General features: G+C 47.2%; 1 protein-coding gene across 3 annotated transcripts in view; it reads left to right on the top strand.

The window, feature by feature from the left end:
• LDLRAD3 (low density lipoprotein receptor class A domain containing 3) overlaps positions 1-21,230 on the top strand; it is a 258,649-nt gene that overhangs the window by 51,606 nt on the left and 185,813 nt on the right. For 2 of the 3 annotated variants that reach the window (XM_036860961.1, XM_036860960.1), the window contains one exon: positions 21,013-21,159. In XM_036860961.1, the coding sequence (XP_036716856.1) occupies positions 21,013-21,159 (147 nt within the window). Of the gene's footprint in view, positions 1-11,068; positions 11,144-21,012; positions 21,160-21,230 lie in introns of those variants that run through there. The other variant, XM_036860962.1, reaches the window with a different exon arrangement.

The raw sequence follows: 21,230 nt of genomic DNA on the forward strand, positions 1-21,230 counted from the left end.
CCAAAGACTGATGACTTGGGTTGTCTCTTCCTTCAGCAAATAGTCACAGAAACTCACTATATTTATTTACTTTAAGTTTGACCAGCTTTTCGTAATATTTCTTGTTAGAGGGGGGAATGTATGTTGGAGTTAGTAAAGTCAAACCCAACTCTGATTCCCAAACAGATGCCTAAAAATGTCCAATAGCTTCCAAGCTGCCTTATTATACTCTTTCCCTACCCCCAGTGTCTTTCTAGGTAGGGGTGCCAGGTTAACTGACCCGAAGTGTTACTCATCTCCTGTCACTCCGCAGCTTGAAACTGATGCTGTTGGTTTCTCATTGTGTACAAAGTAAAGTCCAAACTCTGTAGTCTGGCTTTTAAAGCTTTTCTCAGCCTTCTGTCTGTTGTTCCTTGTGACGGTTTGCTTTCGGGCCTCTGCGTAGCTTAACCTTTCATCTGGAATGCACGTCTACAACCCCATGACCCCCCCCTCCCACCCCGGTGCTGCAAAACCAGCCTGGTTGAGAACTACTCTATGATGCATTCCACGATGCTTCCTTGGAATACATTTCTCCCTCCTTAGTGATTACTACATCCCATTTTGTACTCCTTTCTTGTGGCATTTATGACCCCAACTTTTATACTTATAGCTGTTTAGGTGCACATGCCTCTCTTCTGGTCAACTGTAGGCTTTGAATGTGCCCCAACCTTGTAGTCCCCACAGTCTTGAGTATATTAGGTGCCCAGTAAGTTCTTTGTGGGTGAATGAATGAACCAGTTAGTTGGATGAATGCGTACCATGCAAACAGAGCACGCAGTGGGGAGCGGGTAGATATTAAACGTAAGCATCTTGTTCCATGGACCCAATGCAGTGGCAAGATGTCATTGTCCAGGAGAACATCAGCTCCAGTGGTTTAGCCATGAGCTCGGCAGTTGCCATGTAGACCAGTTTCACATCCGGATGGTCCCCCAACCCTTCAGATGTATATTGTTACGATTTGTGCATCAGAAGTTCTGCTATTCCAATAATAGGCAGATTAGGACCTTGAAAGGGTGGAGAGAGACCCATAGCAATTGCAGCTTGTGTTTTCTACATAATAAGGCGGTCTGTTTTTGCTGTTTTGAGAGTACAGTGGTGGTAAAGATAGAGTGCTTTGGGGAGCCACGATGACTTTAATCTGCATCCTAGTTCTCGTTCACTAGTTTGTCATCTTGAGTCTCAATTTCCTCACCTGTAAAAAGGGGATAAAAGCTATTCAGTAGGGATGCAGTGCGGATTAAGTAACATATGAAAAGTACCAGTGCAGGTCTTCACACATCGTGGGTGCTCCATAAATGTAGGCATCACTTCTAAGAGAAGTTTGGGTGGTGGCCTGTCGCTAGCGTCATGAATCCGTGACTTCATAGTCTGCTTTTTTGTCATTGCTGTCCTTGAAGGCGGTTTCTTACCAGTACATTTAGAATGGCTTCCTTCCATGTTCTAAGATTAGGAACTCTTCCTTCTATATTCGCTAGAGGTTAGGAACTCTGAGTGCTCTATCTCTATTGAAAGATGTGAACCTCTGGGAATTTTGAAACTGGAAAAAAAAAAAAAAACTATGGATGGAAAAAGTGGAAAGGAAGAAAAAAAAAACAACCCTGGTGCTTGGGGGCAGAAAATGGAAATTTATGCCGTGTTTAAATTCTTATTTCTCCATTATAATTCTGAAGTTACTTGTTAATTTTGAAATATTATTGGCTTGCCCATAGATACTTGCTATATTTAGAGCTAGAAATGCTGCTCTGATTTATTTGTATGGACATTCTGAACAATAGTTTGTTTTCTGAATGTTTCTGAGCTTTCTTCTCTCTTGTTCTTTAAGCAGCACTGAGGAGAGTGCCTGATTCACAGGGGAGTTTGGAAAAAACAGACATTTTCCTGAAATTGTGTGCTTGTTAGCAGGGCCTCTTAGCCTCTTGGCAGCTTGCTTATGAGTACGGACTTTGAAGAACTATTTCTTTGGACGGTGTTTTGCAAAATAACCCCTTCTCTGCTCACGAGTTTGTAACCCCCGAGGGAGTGTTGGAGGTGTTCCCTCCTGTTGAGTAGTTGACAGTGATGGTTACTTGAAATCTTCCTCCCCCCTTCCCCCCCCAGCCAGTTTTGCTGACACTCCCAGGCTGTGGCTCGGTTCCTCATGCGGATGTGTTATCTGCTAGGATCTGGAAGGCAGTGGAAGAGAGCTGATGCCAGGTCGGGTTTGCTGGCACCCCTTTTTTTTCCTTAATAAAGACACGGTTTTTATTAAGCCTTCAGTTGGTTCTTTCTTTTCAGGCTTTCGTGGTGTGATCTTTGGATCTGTGACTTGCCGCTGAACCGTGGATCTGTGATTCTTGGGCCTGGTGAGTGTGGCCTGAGGTGTTCCTTCCACACACCTCACCGCCTCCCTGCTCTCGGAGTCTGAGCTGGCCTTTCCCATGTTTACACAAGTTTGGGATTTGTCCTGGGGGAGGTGGCAGGAGATTGAGTTGGTCTGGGCTGAGGTTGGAACAGAAGCTGTTTGTTTTGTGGGAACGCAGGAGGTTGATCTGAGAGACAGAGAGACAGCAGTGTAGTGTATCTGTGTGCAGAACACAAGTGGATGGTATCACCAACCTGGGCTTTGATGACACAGACAGTCGAAGTTGCTGGAAGGCTGCAGTATGCGGGTGAGGGCTTGTACCCCGATGCTCTTAAAATCAGACACTCCCCTTGGCAGGGTAGCTCTCGTCACCTGCTCCTGCTTCTGTGCTATGCCCTCCGGAAGTGACAGGCGCGGTGCTGGTGAGCTACGATCAGCCTTCCTTCCCTGCGGCTCAGGCTCCTCTCCCTGAACATCTGGGCAGCGGTGGGGGGGACTTGGCAGGGCCTGTTTGAAAGCATGATTATAGCAAGGGAGAGAGAGAGAGAGAAGGCCAGATTCAGGGTTCCCACTCCGCCTCCGGCAGAGATCAGCGTTCAGTTGCCTAATTTGTCGGTTCATCAAATATAAATCGTTTTGGATTGCTTTTCTCTCCATATAGTTTTCTATAAACTTTACATTTTTCTTCTTGTCAAAGACAAACAAAAAAACCTTTTTATTTAACCAAAGAAGGGGGAGAACCCTCAAACTAAGCACATGGGAAAGTTCATTGAAGACCCAAGTATCCCTGATAGCCAAGAAGAGCCCCCAGAGAGTTTGGGGAGTGAGATTGAAGGTAACCAGAGACGGCATTGGCTTTCCAGGAGGAGAGCCCCAGCCCAGGTCAGACTCTTTTTGGCACGAGAGCTGGAGCGGCTGTGCAGAGTTTGCAAAATGGTTCCCGGAGGCTGGTACTTCAGCCACGTTCCGTGGATGGACGGGCCCGTAGAGCCTGGTGCCCGGCCTGAGAAGTCTGCATGCTTGGGGTATATCAGGGTTGGGCTGATGCCATTTGGGGCATTGGAGAGAAGGAGTTGGGACTGTTTTGATATTAGGGGAAAATGAGCAAATCAACTGAAAATAAAGGCTGGACATTCCATCCCCCCCCCCCTCCACTGCCAGTCCCCCGCCTGTCGCCAGATGGTGGCACTGTGGCCTGGGAGCTGGCGTGACTTTGACCAGTGAGTTTGCTGGTGGCTCCGGCTGTGGAGGGGGGAGAGGAGAGAGTCCACCGAGAATGGACAGAGTCGGTGCCTGTGAGCAGCTACCTGTTCTTTTATGAAGTAAACTTTTTACAAAGTTTAACGTACAGACTGAAGAGTGCGCATATGTTAAGCGGGGAGCTCATGAATTTTCATGAAGCCAACACACCTGGGGAACCAGTGCTCAGATGGAGACATAAAGCATCACCAGCACCCCAGAGCCCCCATGGTGCCCCCCATCCTGGCTTCCAACGCCGTAGGTTACTTTTGCCTGGTTTTGAAACTGGCAAGAATAAGAGCGCCTGGTTCCTTTCGCTCAACCTTAAACAACATCGAATTTCCGCCCCCTTTTCCAGGAGGCGGGTTGTGGGATGACCCTCCACCCAGTGAGATTGCAGGGACAACTCTGAAAGCTTGGTGACCAGGTGCCCCACCAGCCTTGGGCTCTGGGCTCCAGGGCTTTCGCTCCATGTGCCCTGCCGTTGAATGAGCTCTGTGGCTTCCAGCAGAGAGTGTGGCTTGCTGCCACCTGGAAGACCCAAGAGCGTGGAAGCAGGAGTCCAGAGCAGCTATAATTGTGGGCTCATGGTGAGCCCAGCAAGCCTTGGAGAGACTTACTACATTCCTCGCCGAGGACAAATTAGATTTATATCCCTTAATCAGAGTCAGGGCCCCTGGTGCTCCCACACGGGCCACTGGGGTGGTGACCTCCTGTGGAGAGAGGGGCTGGCCAGGAGGGGGGCCTGGAGGGCCACAGCTCTTTGTAGAATGTATTTGTGTTTTGAAAGGGAGTAAAAGGGAATATAGCCCAGGGGTGATTTTCCAGAATGACTCGTTGAGAAGCCGCCATCCACATGCTTTTCCAAATGAATTCCCTATTCAGTTTTAACGTTTTATTTTATTTTTTAACTTTTAGTTTGGGCCAACTGTTGGGGCTATCAGTTTCATAACTACGTAAAAGTATTCTTACCCAAACTCGTTTCTCTTAAGTTTTCAGGCATGCTTTGTCTTTTTTTTATATTTTGTAAATTCATGAATAGATGACCTTTTGCTTTTGGCTTTGCTTCTTAAAGTTAAAGGAGCCAATGTGTGTGTGTGTGTGTGTGTGTGTGTTTTGATAATGAGCAGTGCTATGCAGTTCCTCCCCCAGATCATTGTGGTTACTCTTATAAGTTCTCCAGACATATTTACTCTGGCAATATTTTAAGAACTTCATTTTGAAGAAAAGATGCCAGTAGAAAATATAACCCATATTTTTAAAGGACCTCAATTTCTTCCCTCAGAATGTATGTTCCAAGACCTTGCAGATGTAAATGTGAGTACAGGAGCTTATATATTATCACATACATCTCTAGAGAGAAACAAAAAATGGATTATGTTCTACATACTGTTCTGCACCTTGCTTTCTCCCCTCTGCCTATATTGTAGCTATTCTTCCATGTCAGTACATTCTGGATCCTGGGATTTTTTTTAAAGGCTGCAGTGTTCTAGATGGGTATGCCATATCATAATTACCCATCTCCCTCTTGGTAGATGTTTAAGTTCTTTTAAGTTTTGAGCTTTTACAAATAATGATGTAAAGGGGAAAAAAAGCCTTCTGCATGCTTCTCTATGAATTTATATATTCCTAAGGATAGATTCCTAGAAATGGAATCAGTGAGTCCAAAGGTAAGCTCATGATAAATAGTGCTGGGCAGTGCCAAATGGCCCCGGAGAGCTTGTACCAATTTATGCTCTCACCAGTAGTATCAGAGTGCCAGTGTCCCCACATCCATGCCAGCTCTCAGTATTATCCATCTTGTTAACTTTTGCTGATCAGATCGTTTTAAAAAATGGCATTTCCACTTGCATTTGTTTAACTGCCAGTGAGGTTGTACATCTTTTTGTCTACTAGCCATCTGCATTTTTTGTGACGTGCTTGTTTCTTTCCTTTATCCATTTTTCTCTTGGTTTCTTACTGATTTTTAAGGAGTTCTTTGCAAATAGGGATGGAGAGGATAGTTTTGAAAGATAACATTTAGACAAAAAAATCATCTTGATTGGCGTTCCTGGCTATAAAGCTCCACAAAAGATCAAGTATTCCATCTTCTTTTTGCCTGGTTAAAGGCTTTGGTTTTCTGTTTTGTTTTTATTTAATTAGGTGCAAATTTTCCTCTTGGCTGGAGAGTCCCGGCTGTCTGTAAATGCATTATCATTGGTGCAGCATGGGGTGGATGGTGATGTGCCCTGGAAAGGGAGCAGTGCCAGGCAGGGCTTGGTGCCTGTCAGAGCTGATTACTGTGGATGTTCAATGAGAAGCTGAATCCCTTGCCTCGTTTAAAGACCGTGGTCTCTCATGTCTTCGGCATAAAGGCACATGATCCACAAAAGAAGAGGCAGGGAGTGTCTCTTGAGCTGTGTTGGCAGTTCTGGTTCATTGTGTTTCTTCATTCTGCTGGCATTTCCTAGATCAGCGCTGCTTCCTAAACTCTCTTGGCAGGTTCACGTGGAGCCAGTATTCTTCCCTCCGCGTCCAGAGCCCGTGGAGGTTTGCCACCTTCCATACTGGTCAACACACTGGGCTGTTTGTTCAAAGGAGGCCAGGGCTGCCAGGGATGGAGGTAGCTAGGAGCCTGGGTCTCAGTGCTCCTGTAGCCACTGATGACAGGCAGACCCTTGACAGAACGCCTTAGACCCCTACATTCCTCCAGGCCACCCTCAATGCCTCCAGTAGGGGAGGGCTTGCTGCTCTGCCTGAGGAGAGTCCCAGCCCCAAATGCCACTGTCTTTGGTGCAGCTGTCACTACTCCCTGGTTACGGAAAGAAACAAACAAAGGCCAAGTGTGTGGGGTGCTGATGGCTTGGGATTCATTGCGTGGAGGGGGGAATCAACCTCCCTGTGGATGGAAGCCCAAAGGCTTGCCTGAGGCTGCCTGCAACCCAGTGCAGAGCAGAAACAGAGGGCACCTGACCCTTAGGGCTGTTATCAGCGACTAGATGCACCTGGGCCTGGTTCTTCTCCCCTGGGAACATGGGCCCAACCTTGATTTCTTGGGAGCTGGCTCTGAGAGAATGGGTCATCACAGAATGTTGGCTTTGTCTCCCAGGCAGCTGTGCCAGTTGTTGCTGACAGCCCATGCCCTAGAGAGAGTCCTTGTGCCCAAGAGTTCTGGAGGCCAGCTCTTACCTGCCGAGGTTACGGTCTAAAGTATTGGGCTACCTTTGAATTTTTACTTTGAGTCATGAAGAATTACTGGTTTAAGTTCAAGCAAATCCAGAAGTGAAGATGGCTTTGTAGAAAATCCCAGATTTCTCAGGAAGGAGAATAATAATAATGACATGAATAAAAATATTTGGGGGTCCTGCTCCCTCACCCCCATTTTTCCAATGATCAAGTTGAGATGAAATTACTCTCTGAGCATGAAGAAACATGTCTTCATTCTGTAGATCTTAGGCTGCATACAAATGTGGACTGTCCACACAACTGAGGAATAATTTTAACTTGCAGGAATAATCCACAAAATGTGGGGTGAAAGGCTTTTCAGAATACTATAGCACAAAGAAGCAGCCATCCATATTTCCATCCACCTGCATACTTCATGCCTCTCACCCTCCCTCCATTTCAACATTCTCTCCTTGGCTCTGGGCTACATTAGGACACTTTCCCTCCCTTGGTGTAAAGTTGCTTGTGGGGTTTTGTGGGGAAGACAGGCACACAGACAGTGGAGCATTGTGATAAGGGAAGAGATAGAGGTTTGCGTAAGTTATGCTGCAAGTTCTAATGGGGGAGCTTGTAAAGTGACCTATACATTAGGGAGGAACTGCAGGAGAGGTGGGCTGGCCAGGACACGCAGGCCTCCTGTGCTGACCCCAGGACAATTGCCTTACCCTTCGTGGGATGGGGCTATGGGAGGATTTTAAACAGTGAGGGATGTGGTCAGATTTTCTCTACAGTTATGTGAAGGATGCCTTTTAGAGGTCAAGACTGGATCTCGGACAGCCAGCGAGGAAGCCATTAATGAGAAGCCATAAAGGCAAGAGACAAGGATTTGAACTAGGGTTGTGAGTGGCAGGGATATCGAGGAAAGATGGAAGTGGAAAATGTTTTGCACTGGTTGATCGACGTGGGTGGAGGTGAGGGGGAAAGATGGTTGGCCATTCTACCAACTGAAGTACTGAGTGATGCAGGAGGGACAGGTTTAGAAGAAAAAATCCAAAGTTCTATTCTGGGTGTGTCGAGTTTGTGTCCGGGATGAAAGTGTCTTGGGCAGTAGGGGATGGAAGTATGCAGCTGGGGGTGGAGGATGGAGTTGAGGGGAAGAGAGCTGAGTTGGAGGTTGACCCTCATGGCAGACGAGACAACTTTTCCAGGGAAGATGACTCTGTCACTCAAGCAGCGGGAGACACAACTCCGGAGGCAGAGGAGGGGTGGGTGGAGGGAGAGGAGCCTCCGAGTTGATGGAGGAGGAATGGTCAGAGAGCCAGGTGTGTGGGGAAGGTGGGCGAACAGGTGAATGTGGTATCAGGGAGGCCGAGGGAATGGAGTTTCAGGAGGAAGGAGCCATCCAGCTGGAGTTGGTCCCTTGCAGCTGAGTTATGTGCAAGGTAAAGACTGAAAATAACTTTTGAATAACATGCTGGAGAGGGTGTGGAGAAAAGGGAACCCTTTTACACAGTTGGTGGGAATGTAAATTGGTGCAGCTGCTATGGAGAACAGTATGGAGGTTCCTCAAAAACTAAAAATAAAGTTGCCATATGATCCAGCAATCCCACTCCTGGGCATATATCTGGACAGAACTATATATAATTCGAAAAGATCCCTCAACGCTTATGTTCATAGCAGCACTATTCACAATAGCCAAGACATGAGAACAACCTAAATGTTCATCGACAGATGAATGGATAAAGAAGATGTGGTACATATGCACAATGGAATATTACTCAGCCATAAAAAAGAATGAAATAATACCATTTGCAGCTACATAGATGGACCTAGAGATTATCTTACTAAGCAAAGTAAGTCAGAAAGAGAAAGACAAATACCATATGAAAGCACTTATCATATGGAATCTAAACTATGATGCAGGGACTTTCCTGGCGGTCCAGTGGTTAAGACTCCACCTTCCAATGTAGGGCATGTTGGTTCAATCCCTTGTCAGGGAACTAAGATCCCACATGCTACAGGGTGTGGCCAAGAATTTTAAAAAATATGATGCAAATGAACTTATCTATGAAACAGAAACAGAGTCACAGACATAGAGAACATACTTGGGGTTGCCAAGGGGGGAAGGGGGACAGGGGAGGGTTGGATTGGGAGTATGGAATTAGCAGATGCAAACTATTATATATAGAATGGATAAACAACAAGGCCCTATTGTATAGCACAGGGAACTATTGATATAGTCAATATGCTATAATAAAACATAATGGAAAAGAATATGAAAAAGAATATATATATATGTATGTATACAAACACACACAACTGAATCTCTTTGCTGTACACCAAAAACTAACACAACATTGTAAATCAACTACACTTCAATAAAATAAATAAATAAATAACTTTTGGATTCAGCAGTTGGGAGGCTTGGGAGGCCGTTGGTGCCTTTGTGAGAACAGATCCAGGAAAGCAAAGGGGGCAGGAACCAGCTGGGTGTCCGAGGACTGAAGACCGTGCAGACCGTAGGGGCTGAACCTGTTGAAAGGTTAATCATGGTGTTGGCATTCACCAAGCCTTTGACTTCTTTCCGGTGTCTTGGTGCTGAGCTGCGCCCATTGGCAGAGCATTGGACTAACCTGCACTGGAGCCACGTGGTAGGGCATCTTTAGGTTATCAAAAAATCGTTTCTTAATGAGCAGCTCCTGTCTCCCAATCTCTCATCTCCCTGGTAGGAATCTATCCTGTTCAGTTTAAGGTGGATCCTCTTACACTTGAGATCACCTTTTCTCTAATTATTAATCCTGTAACTATATTATAATGATATGTCTTGTGTAATGACATATTCTGTGCCTAAATTACATCTAGTCTTTGTATAATAGTCATTCTTTAATAGTGAATAATAATACCTTTAACAAATGAACTCTGGCTAACGTATGGCCTCTTTCTGCGTGCTGTCATAAAACGTATGAAAATCCCAGGAGCTTCCACTGAATTTTTAGGATATGTATTTTTTCTGTAAGAGGCTATCTGATACACAATGAGAGTTGAAATGTTTTCAGATCTGGGACGATGTGAGTCCAATACCAAAATGGACAAAACAGCTCTTTGATCACCCCAGGGAGCTTATCAAGCTTGTGTTTGGTCCATCTCCGCTTTGTAGATGAGGAAACTGAGGCACGGAGGGCTTAAGTCATCCCCCGAGCTTGGGAAGAGTGGAATTAGAATTCAGAGTTTGTGGGCTTCAGGGCTGACCTGAATGATACCAGCTCAGGGATCCCTCTTTCAGTTTTAATTCTCTTTGTTTTCTGGACCATCATAAACTACCCTTCACAAGCTGGAGAATCCAGACAGGTTCGCCTGCACCTTTTCAGCACTTGTAGTTACCAAATCCGACAAATCTCTTGCAAAGGTGAGTTGCTCACTCTGAAATCAGTGCTCATTCAGACATGCAGACTGAAGCGGGGACTCCAGCAGTAAATACTGCTTAATTCTGGCACTTGCTAGATGTACAAACATCATTTGCTCAAGAAGTCAGCTCATTCCTCCTGATGGAGGGCCTGTCGGCACGCTGAGCACGGAGGGAGGGTGCTCGCGTGAGCGGATTGTAGAAGCAGGACGGACTGGTTTAATGGATTAAGCTACTTAAGAAAATTTTAAAAGACGCACCAGTTAATATGTATTCCTCCCTTGGTCGGCAGTAACAAGCCGGCGTTTTTTGATTTCCCTGGCAGAGTTCCTCTCCTAAGCGATAAACCAGACAGTCGTTCATTTGCTGAGATGTGATGGAAAATTGTAGATCATCAGAGGGAAGCAGAGAGCCCTTGACTTCATAGGGAATGGGCTGCAGGTCTGATGTGTGGCCCTTCAGAGATTATCTTCTCCTTGGGCAGGGGGGTGTGGGACCAGCCATCTCTGCATGGATGGCGCAGGAGGTCGGAGTTCTAAAGCGCGGAGGCAAGAGTCGAGTCTCCTCCAGGGGCTGGAACCTGGGTTCTCCGGCCAGTTCCAGCCCTGCCCTTCGAGAGGCTGGCTGGCCTCTGGGTCTTAGTCTCCTTGTGTTTAAAAAGGAGGAACTGCCTTCAGTACCTGCCTTGTGGGGATGTTTTTAGTTCTTCAGAGGAGGAGCTCTGGGTAAATGCTGGATTTTATTTTTAAATGTTGGAGAATGTATCTAGGACGGGCAGATGGCGAGTGTTTGCCTGCCGTGGAGACCGGGGGTGTGTCCACAGAAACAAGAATGAGCGGTCAAGAGGTGGAAAGGAACTTGGATATCATCTGTTCCTGCCTTATTTTACACCTGGGGAAACTGAGGCCCAGGGAGAGCCACGTCCCCAGATCCCAGCGGTGAATCCCATGTGCCTTTCTCTTTTGAGTTGCTTCATAACCACGTGGTTTGGAAAGGTTGGTTCATGGTTATAGTTTGGCTGCTATTAAAGAGCCTTAGGAATGATTAAAAGGAAGGTTAATTATTTCTTAGGAATAATGGAACTGAGACTGTCATGTGTTAGAAGACACACAACCAGGGTCGCCTTGTGAGCCCTTTAACTATGTTCTTAAAACCTGGTGACTATCTGCAAAGTCTGCTTTTTTGGAGCTAAGTGACCACTAGTCTCAGCCAGCCAACCAGCCCCACCTTGCCCAGGCTGTGCCCTTTCTAGGGAGGCAGAGGGAGAAAAGGGACCCAACCTTGCCTGAGTTACCACTACAGTACCAGCTCTATGAGGAGAGGCAGGGAGATTGTGGAGGGAAGGAAGGAGTAACAATCTAGTACTGTTTATTGAACTCCCAGTATATGCCACCTACTCTGTTACATTTACTTTATCCCTTTATTTTATATATATATCTAACCCTCTATTTTATATATATATATGTATATATCATATCCCTCTATCCCTCAGCAACCCTGACAGGGAGGTGGGGTCACCCTGGTTTCACAAGTGGAAAATTCAAGCTCAGAGAGGGTGACTCACCTGTCTGAAGTCACACAGCTAATTACAGTGATAAGAGGATCCGGCATTTGGCGATTGTGATGGGGTGTGCCGAATCACAGCCTTGGGTGCCCCGGCTCAGCCCCTGTTTGCTCAGCCTCCTGCAGCCCCATATTGGAGGGTGGGGTGAAGAGGCAGATGGCATGGACTATTCTGAGAAAGAAAGCTTTCCTGTGACTTTTTCCCACCCTGACATCTCAAGGGAGTTAGTATTTAAAAAATATCTGACCCTCTGGCTGGGCCTTGCTATTTTTGCTTTTGGAATGTCATGGCTTGGTAAGTTGGGTGGGTAAATCTATCTTATGAGATGTGTTTATTTTTTTCCTCCACAATCCGCTTCTGCCCTGCAACTGTTGCTGCCTTTCAGAAAATGAAAAGAGTTCGTAATAAACCGAATCTCTCAGAGGGATGTCCCTGCATTTTTTTTCTCAGTGTGAACACTTGCCCCCTTTTATCTCTCCTCCTTTTATAGTTGATGGTGTTTTTGATGCTAGAACATTAGTGATAAATGGTTCCATATGTCTTTCATAGACTTTTCTCAAATATTAGCATGATATTTGTTCTTTATAACAAATTTTATTAGTGAAACATTTTTTAAAGGGTGGGAAAAAGTACCAAGAATAATGCAGAGAAAGCCTGTGTGCTTTCCACCCAGCTCCATTGAATTCTGATATTTTGTCATGCTTGCTTCAGGTTGGTTGAAAGAAAAGAAATCTTACAGCTGAAATTCATTGGGTGCCCTCTGATCCCATTTGACAGAGGGTAATAACCACTATCCTGATTTTGATATTTTCTTTTCTTGCACATTTTCAAAAATACCTTCACATCTGGATGTATCCATTAGAGTAGTATATTTTTCAAGATTAATGTAAGTGCTATTCTGCCACTTGCCTTTTTCACTAAGCATTAGGTTTCTCAGATTGATCCATGGTGATTCATGCCACTCCAGTTCATTAAGTTGCAGCCCTGGGTAGTATTCCATTGTTGTGAATGGACCCGAGTTTTCATCCGTTCTCCTTTTGATGACCATTTGGTGTGTCTTGCAGTTTTGTATTACAGCAGTGCCACGGTGAAGATTCTCTTGCTATTGTCTTGCGCACGCTTGCCCCCAGGCCTGGGGTACGTACCAGAAGAGGATCAGCTGGGTTAAAGCCCTGGTGCATCTTGCACCTCACCGAGAGTTGTCAAATTGCTCTTCTGAGTTGCTCCACACGTGTAGCCTGGGAGATCATGTTGTACCCTTGCCACGTGAGAATATCAGACTTCAAATTTTTGCAAGTGTGAAAGAGAACTCCCTTGTTTCGTTAACCATTCTCTGATTACAAGTGAGGTTGAGTCCGTCTGGAGCAGCTACTTGTTTGCTCATCCATCAACATACCTGTTCATTCCTATACTCTGACCAGTTTTCTATTGGGTGGCCTATGTTTTCATATATAGTCTTGTAAGAAAATCCTGAATATGTATCTTTGTGGGTTACATATATGGCAGATACCATTTCTAGTTAGTTGCTAATCTTTTAAATTTGTTTATAGTATCTTTTGATGACTGGAAGTTTTACATTTTAATGCAGTCATATTTATCACTCTTTATGGCCTGTGCTTTTTTTGAGTCTTCTTTTAGAAATCCTTCCTTACCCTGAGCTTGTCCAAATATGCTTTGGGACCTAAATGAAGCTCATTTTGCTTTTCTGGCCTTATTTCTTGGTTTGCTTTGGTGTTTTCCATACTTGCCTTGGGTGTATCTGTGCAGAGCAGAGTATAGGCTGCAGAACCATTTCCAGTGACTGTAGGAATGGTTGCAGCCATCCTGGGGCAGATGAGGCTGGGCTGAACTTGGGTTCAGAGCTGAATCCCCCTCTTCTTGACCCTTTGGCTGTTTCTGAGAGGTGCTGAAGTGCAGAGTTGATTGGTCCTCTCTGAAGCCTGGCTTATCTGCAAGCCCCATAAATTGGTTATAAAGTTGTCCCCGCTCTCGTCTTTCCGTTTATCTTCACTGCCTGATTCTTACTTCCTGCTGCTGCTGTCGATTGAAGCTGAAATGACAGAAGGCACATGGGGCCAAGTTCTCACCCTGGCCTGCCGTGCAGGTCACCCTTGGTGAAGACACGGCATGTGTTAAAAGAGAACGCCTGTAAAAAGTTCATCCAGAAAAGTTCTTTGCTTCTCTTCCTTCCCTCCTAGGAGCTCAGGAGTGTTTTACAGAACTGATCTCATTTGTTCATTGTCTTTTGCAAAGAAGTATAAATAGGTTCAGGTAGGGTTTAGGTAAATCCACAGAACCTGAGCGTGTCAGAACCGGAAGGGTCCTTAGGAGCCATCACTCACGCAGTCAGCAAGCATTTCCTGAGTGTCTGCTGGGTGCCTGGCACTTGCGGGGGACACAGGGCAGCAGAGGTCCCTGCCTTTGTGGTGGGGGGAGCAGGCAGTGAACCACAGGATCATTTCAGAGTGTGGTAGGTGTGATGGCGCAGAGAGGAAGGCCTTTTGGGTTGGGCGCCTCTGCTATTTTGTTATTTTAGGCAGACCTACCATCTTCTCACTTAGGAGTCTGCAAACTGTGGCCCAGGGGCCAAAGCCAGCCCACCACAGCCCCTGAGCTAAGAATGGTTTCTACATTTTTTAAATGGTTGAAAAAAAATTAAACATTTGCAATAGATTTTGATGATAGGGGACACTAACTTTGAACCTCAATCACCTGCCGCCTTCGCCGAAAAAGAATTCTGTTCTTTTCATTAGTAGACCTGTGCTACAGAAAATCGTTCTCAATGATGATGGTCGTATTTTGAATTTCATCCATAAAAATTGTGTGGAATATTGTTTTCTCTCCTTTTATGTAAGTACTGGTATAATATCTTTAATTTGGCCTCCTGTCCTGCACAGCCTAGAATATTTACTATCTGGCCTAAAACGTTGGCAGACCCCTGTTCTAGCTGTGTGACGTCTTCAGTCTCAGTTTTCTGGTCTGCAAAGTGGGCGTGGTGCCTATGTCAGAGGGCTATCGTGAAGGCAGAGAAAGAGAAGGGATGTTAAACTCCTGCCAGGTATTAGGAGCTTCAGTAGATGTTAGATTTTCCCTAGTGACAAGTCAATAATCCACTTCTTAAGGGCCGTTAAAGGAAAGGCAGGAGAGTTGGGGACCAGGGTGGGGTGGGGCTCAGAGCTCACCTTTGAGAATCAGCGTCCTGAGGAACAGCGTCCCCCAGCGTTGCTGTCCAGCCCCTGAGCTGTGGACCTTGGACCTTGCAAGGGTTGCATCCCGACAGCTCTGCAAATCCCCATGACGTTAATGCCGCTTGGACATAATTTTCCTAATGAAGCATAACTAAAAAATGTAAGTAACAGCTTTGGGCCCTTAATGAGGCTATAAATACAGTACGAAAATAATTTATAGAGCTGTTTCCTGGTGAAGAACTGTCCTTTTCCTAGACCTCTTCGCTTTCCCTTTGCTTGCCTCATTAATACTAGCCATTGGCTTTCTTTGCTAACTCATTTTAAGAAGGAAACAAAGCATCTGTCGTTTTGTAGCGGCTGCTGCTGTGCACTGCACGGGAGAGGCAGAGGGGAAGCCGCGTGAAGCGCAGGTGTGGGGCGGACAGCTAGGCTCACTCACTGTCCGGGTGACTCACTCCATCCAGAAAGTGTTCCTGCAGGAAAGTTACACGCGGTCTTCAGGGTCAGTGTAAATATAATACACTGTAAGTGTAAATATGAAATCTGTGGGTGCCAAGGGTCAGCATTCCTGGGCTGAATCCATGAGTCATTTTATAACTTCTCACCTGTGTCCCTGGGCTGCGTATCTTCCTTGCAGGTGGGTACACAGAGACTGGGGCTCCTGGAGTGAGCTAACAGGGCGGGCAGGGCACTGTGCAGAGTCTCGACAGAGCTGGAGACCTGGCTCAGCTTACGTGCTTGGAGACAGAGGCCCGTCCTCACTCCAGGCTCAGGTATCCACACGTGACTGCTCCCTCCCTGGTGACAGCCAGAATGCTTCCTGTGGCCGAGCTCCAGTGGGAAGCAGCTGGTTTGATGAGGACCAAATGGCTCTGGGAAGTGCTCAGGACAGATGTCTGCGGTCCCACCCAACACCGATGCCACCACGAGGAGCAGTCTGGAGTCGAAGGCACCTTCGGGGATTTTTCCAGGATAGTTTAGAGACGAATCACGACAGACCCGCTCACTTGGTGCTTTCGTGTGCCCACGCATGGACTGTACGTGTGTGTTTGAAGGAGCGAGTCGAAGGGAAAACGGATGGTTGTCTTCAGTGGCCTCAAAACGTAATGTTTGTTGGCATCATGTTCCAGGCAGTGAGAAGAGGTGTGTTAATTCTCCAGGGAGGTTTTAGGGAAGATCTAGTTGAGATCTGCAAATTGGAATGCTAAGCTGTATGTGTGTCTCTACATATGAGTCTGTGTCTTGCTTTGTTGTTCATTGAGCCTGCCAACCAGATGATCAGGAAGCAGAAGATAAAAACGAAGGTGACTGGGCAGAAATCTGAAAGCAGGGCCTGTTGATAGTTTGCAGGTGCCAAGTCTGTGTCGCATCGCGATAAGGCGTGACCTTAGCGGGAGGAGATCAGCAGAGGGAGAGAAGAGCATGTGGATGGCTTCAGCCGGTGGAAGAGGATTCCCATTTCTCAGCTGGAAAAGTCAGCATTGCCCACTGCATGTTCCAGAAGGAGCAGAATGCAGCAGCTGTCTTGAGTTTTTGCAGTGCCCCCTCATCAAGTAGAAATTTGTGGGTGCCAGAAATTTTGGAAGAAGCCGCAGCAGCAGGTTCTTTGCTTTTGCCCAACGGGGGAGGACTTGGAATTTTTTTTTCAGTCTTGGTGCAGATGGCGTAGTTATTTTAAGTAAGTGATGTGCTGCTGCAGTGAAAATGGGCAACTCTTTTTCATTTTTCAGCCTAATGAAAAAAGAAAAAGGAGAAGGAGAAACCCCAGCTAGCCAACTTCGTGCTAATGCTTGTCTTTTTTGGATTCTAAATGTGTCCCAAGACACTGAGATGGGATAAATATTTCAGCCCCTAGAAAGTCCTGCTGTCCGGCTGAAAAGATTTCTAACCTCTTTTAAAGCAGACGGGGTAGTAATTTACTTGCACAAATCCAGACACCCCTGTGTCCCTTGTTTTTAACTATACATGTAAGACCCCACTCACCTTCCGGGGGATGACGCAGAGGGTAGATGGAACTTTCCAAGGAAGAGTGTGAGGGATGGGGGATAAATCAGTAACTGAACACTTGGTTTTCTTCTGAGAATGACCACAGATATCTACTGAGAACCTGCTGAGTGCAGGATGCCCAGGATCGAGAGCAAAACGAAGCACTGCCCTTCGGCCTTTGGGGTCGTGCAATCTGATGGGGAGAGAGTACAGATTCATTGGTGAGCACAGTTGAGATGAAGGAAAACACAGGACACGACCAGAGCAGAAAACAGGGATGAGCTTTAGATTGGGTGAAGGAATCAGTGAAGGAATCTCAGAGTCAGTGATGTAAAGCCGAGGTCGGAGGACAAATGAGATTAGCCAGATGTCCCAGTTTGCTGGAGCTGCCGTGACAAGGTACCACAAAGTGAGTGGCTTCAACAATAGAAATTTATTTTCTCATGATTCTGGAGGCTAGAAGTCTGAGGTCAAAGTGTGCAGGGTTGGTTTCTTTTGAGGCCTGTCTCCTTGGCTTGTAGATTGCTGCCATCTCCTTGAGTCTTCACATGATCTTCCCTGTGTGTGTCTGTGTCCTAGTCTCTTTTTATAAGGACACCAATCAGATTGGATTAGGGCCCATGCTAATGGCCTCATTTGAACTTAATCAACTCTTTAAAGGCCCTAGCTCCCAATATAGTCCCATGCTGAGGTACAGGGGTTAGGACCTCAACATATGAATTTTGGGGGGACACAGTTCAGCCCATAACACCAGGTGAAATGTGTGTGGAAGAATTGGGGTGAGTGAACAGCGTACGCGGAGGACCACTGCAGGGAGGACAACATCGGTGTTGGAAGAAATGGTTGGAATGAGGTTGTAGAGGTAGGCGGGGCCTGATCATGCCTGGCTTTGTAAACCATGGCAACAGTTTTAGATTTATTATAGGGGCACAGAGGAGCCAGCAGCAGCATTTAAAATCTCCCTCTGCTATGAGGAGAAGAAACGGGTGGGAGTGAGAAGTGAAAGGGGGAAGGTTGGTTTAAGCCAGGATTTCTCAAGTCAGCACTCTTGACATTTCGGGCTGGGTGGTTCTTTGTTGTGAGGGTCAGCCCCGTGCATTGCAGGTGTGCATTCCTAGAGGCCACAACCGAAAATGTCTCCAGACACTGCCATATGTCCTCTGGGGGCCCGAATTGTCCCCCGTTAAGAACCACTGGTTTAAAGAGGGCACGAGGTCTCAGTGGCTTGGATTGGATGGTGTCAGCTTAGTGAGGCACCTTGGATGGATTTGAGGAAGATTTTTGAAGACAGAGTCAACATGATTTACCCTCTCTTTGCCTTGGTTTCTCCTCATACTCTCGAGTTTGCTGATCCTGTCACTTCCCTAAAGCACAAGGCCCTGCGCCCCCTGCGTGGGTGATGGCGTTGCTCCGACGTGCACAGACTGCTCTTCCGAGTTATCATTCACCCGGCCCTGGGGACCCGAGGTCCTGCCGGTAGGGCACTGGGAGCCCCGTGGCTGCAGGACCACCTGCGTCCAACCGACGTGGTGTTTAGTCTCGGCATCGCACCCTCTCATTTATCAAGTCCCCGTGCCGCCAGCCTCTTGACTCCCAGAGCAAACACTTTGGGATCTCATCTGGACAGTTTCCTTGCCCTGGAAATCTGTTTATCAGAACAAGATTTCACAGTTTCGGCGACTCTTCCGGGGGCTTGCCTTCGAGGAGCTAGCTCTGCACAAGCAAGTGTAAGTGATTTCCGAACAGATCAGAATGGCAGTTATGTTCTGGAGCCCTGAAGAGTTCCCTGCTGGCGGGGGGCAGCCCAGAGCAGTTGTTAGGAAACAGCTGGAACGTGTAGGTTTTCAGTGTTATGTACTGTGTGTCTGGCTGGGATCCAGCCCCTGGCTGTCCTAGGCTCCTCTCCTACGAGACCCACTCTGGCATCCTGCACCTCTGCCCGGAGGTGGGGAATTGGCTTCACGACCATCTCAGGGTTGGTGGTGGTTTCCTCAAGTCGAGTCTTGAGAGGGATTCTGATATCGACAGTGGGCTCAGTGGACAGAGTCCTGTGATTAGTGATATCTGACCTTGGTGTAGAATTGGGGAAATAGGGGCACAGTCTTTTCGCAATTCCTAACTATCAGAGCTCTGTGTTTTTTTATTCCATACCCATCGTGGCCTGCGCCGAGCCTTCCTGCCCTGGTCTTTGCCATCTTTCTGTAGACGTGAGGGGTCCTTACGTTTCATCTCTTTGTCTATCAACGTCCACTGCAAATGCCACCTCTTTCCTGTGACCTTTCTTTAATGCCTTGAATTCTGACTTTATCTTAAGAGCATTGGGGAGCCATTCAGTGGCTTTTTAAAGTCAAGAAGTGTCATGATCGATTTGCTCTTTAGAAAGGTCCCTCTGAGACAGACTTGAGGGGAGGCTGGGGTCACTTGGGGCAGTGATCCTGGTAAGAGATGGTGGTGATTTGGGCTGCAGTCATGGCTGTGGCAGTGGAGACTAGCATGCAGGACTTGGTGATTGGCCATCGTAGGGGATGGTTGAGTGAGGAGGGGACAAGGAAGATTTTTAGGAACCCAGTGCAGGTTTTTAGGGCAGGATGAGGCCCCTCACTGTAGCTGCTCTTCTGGAATTCTTCAGTGAATTACACAAGCTCATTTTCAGTAGGGTGTTCATGTACAGTATGAATTCAGTGCAGTGGGACAGATGGTCTATAAGGAATATCTGTGGCACCTGGGCTGATGTGGTACCGCTTGCCTCTGGCTCTGTCTTTTCCAATTTTTTGCCCAAGTTTTTAGTGTAACCCCAGGGTGACTGCCCATTTCTCCTTGGGGAAGACTTCAGAGGCAGACTAACACAGAAGTTGTATGCTAATGGGTGTGTTGGGATTTCCAGGAGACCCCATGAGTTGAAGGGCATTCCAGGTAAAAATTACAGCACATGTAAAGGATAGTGGCATGAAAGAAGGTGTGATGTGAGGGGTCTGGCATGAGATGCTTCTCTTGGCAAAGCTTGTGGAAGAGCATCATGGGCCCTGCTCTCCTCCTGCTACCCCCAGGCAGGTCTGGACATCCCTCTTAGTACAGGGCACTAAAATTGTTAGTATACCCTTGTGCCTTTCCAGCCCGGAGGGAGGAGCCCTAGCTTTCATCTCTGCATCTTTAACACTTAGCAGAAATGGTCATACATGCTCAATAAATGTTTATTGAAAACTCAGGAGGGAGCCCTGGAGGGACCGGTCTTTTATTTCTCCTTTTCCTCTAAGACTGTTTTATTTCCTGATGGCTCCTGATCTCCCAGCCATTGATCACAGTAGCTCAGACGGATCAAATTGATCCAATTCTGGCTCCCTTGACAGTCTGTCACCGGGATCCATTGGTGGATGAATTTAGCTCTCCTTGGCCTTCCCTGTTTGCTTTCCAGCCTAAGAGTTCGTACTTTTGGGTGAGGGCCTTGGCATTCTGTGCCTGTGTTCAGTGGAGTCGAATCTAAACCTTGGGGCTCGGTGCTAAATCTCCGGGAACTCTTGGCAAGCAGTCCAGGGACCTTGGGACTCTCTTGGGGTTAGAAGGCCTGTGTTGAAGTTTTGGTCTGGCCTTTGCTCCCTGTGTGACCCCAGGCAGGTCGGTTTTTGTGGGTGATTCCTGTTTCCTAAAGTGAAATGCTGTCCCCGTATTCCTGCTGACTTGGCCCAAGTGCAAGGATTCTGTGATCATAGGGCCGCAGACTGTGAGGTCTGGACGGAGCCTGAAGTTCCTGCTGCTGGGTACTGGGAGTCCTGCGCTCCCTCTCTCTTGGCACCTTCCTTTTTAGCCACTGCTGATGGCCAGAAAAGAACGTTTGGGTTTTACGACCAGGCTTTTTGACAGAGAAAGAAGAAAAGTCCGTGAACCCCTGTTGTGTGCTCAGCACCAGCGAAGGGCTTTACCTGGGTCTCTCCATTTAGTCCTCGCAGAATCCCTGGGGGTGGAGCAGATTATGGGTCCCTTTCACAGATGAGAAAACTGAGTCCCAGAGAGGCAGTGTCACCCACCGGAAGTCTCACATACACAATCCGTGTCGAAGAAGAGTTGTGCGGTCCCGGGTCCTTGCCGCCTTGGCGGCGCCTCTGACCTCCCTGTCCCCTCTCTCCCACAGAGAGCCAGCTGCTTCCCGGGAACAACTTCACCAACGAGTGCAACATTCCAGGCAACTTCATGTGCAGCAACGGGCGGTGCATCCCCGGCGCCTGGCAGTGCGATGGGCTGCCCGACTGCTTCGACAAGAGTGACGAGAAGGAGTGCCGTGAGTGGCCTGGGCCTTTGCTGGGGCAGGGGGAGGGTGGCGGCAGTCCTGGGGCGTCAGCGAGGAGTTCT

This window comes from Balaenoptera musculus, chromosome 8 (assembly GCF_009873245.2).
Source record: "Balaenoptera musculus isolate JJ_BM4_2016_0621 chromosome 8, mBalMus1.pri.v3, whole genome shotgun sequence".
Taxonomy (NCBI): domain Eukaryota; kingdom Metazoa; phylum Chordata; class Mammalia; order Artiodactyla; family Balaenopteridae; genus Balaenoptera; species Balaenoptera musculus.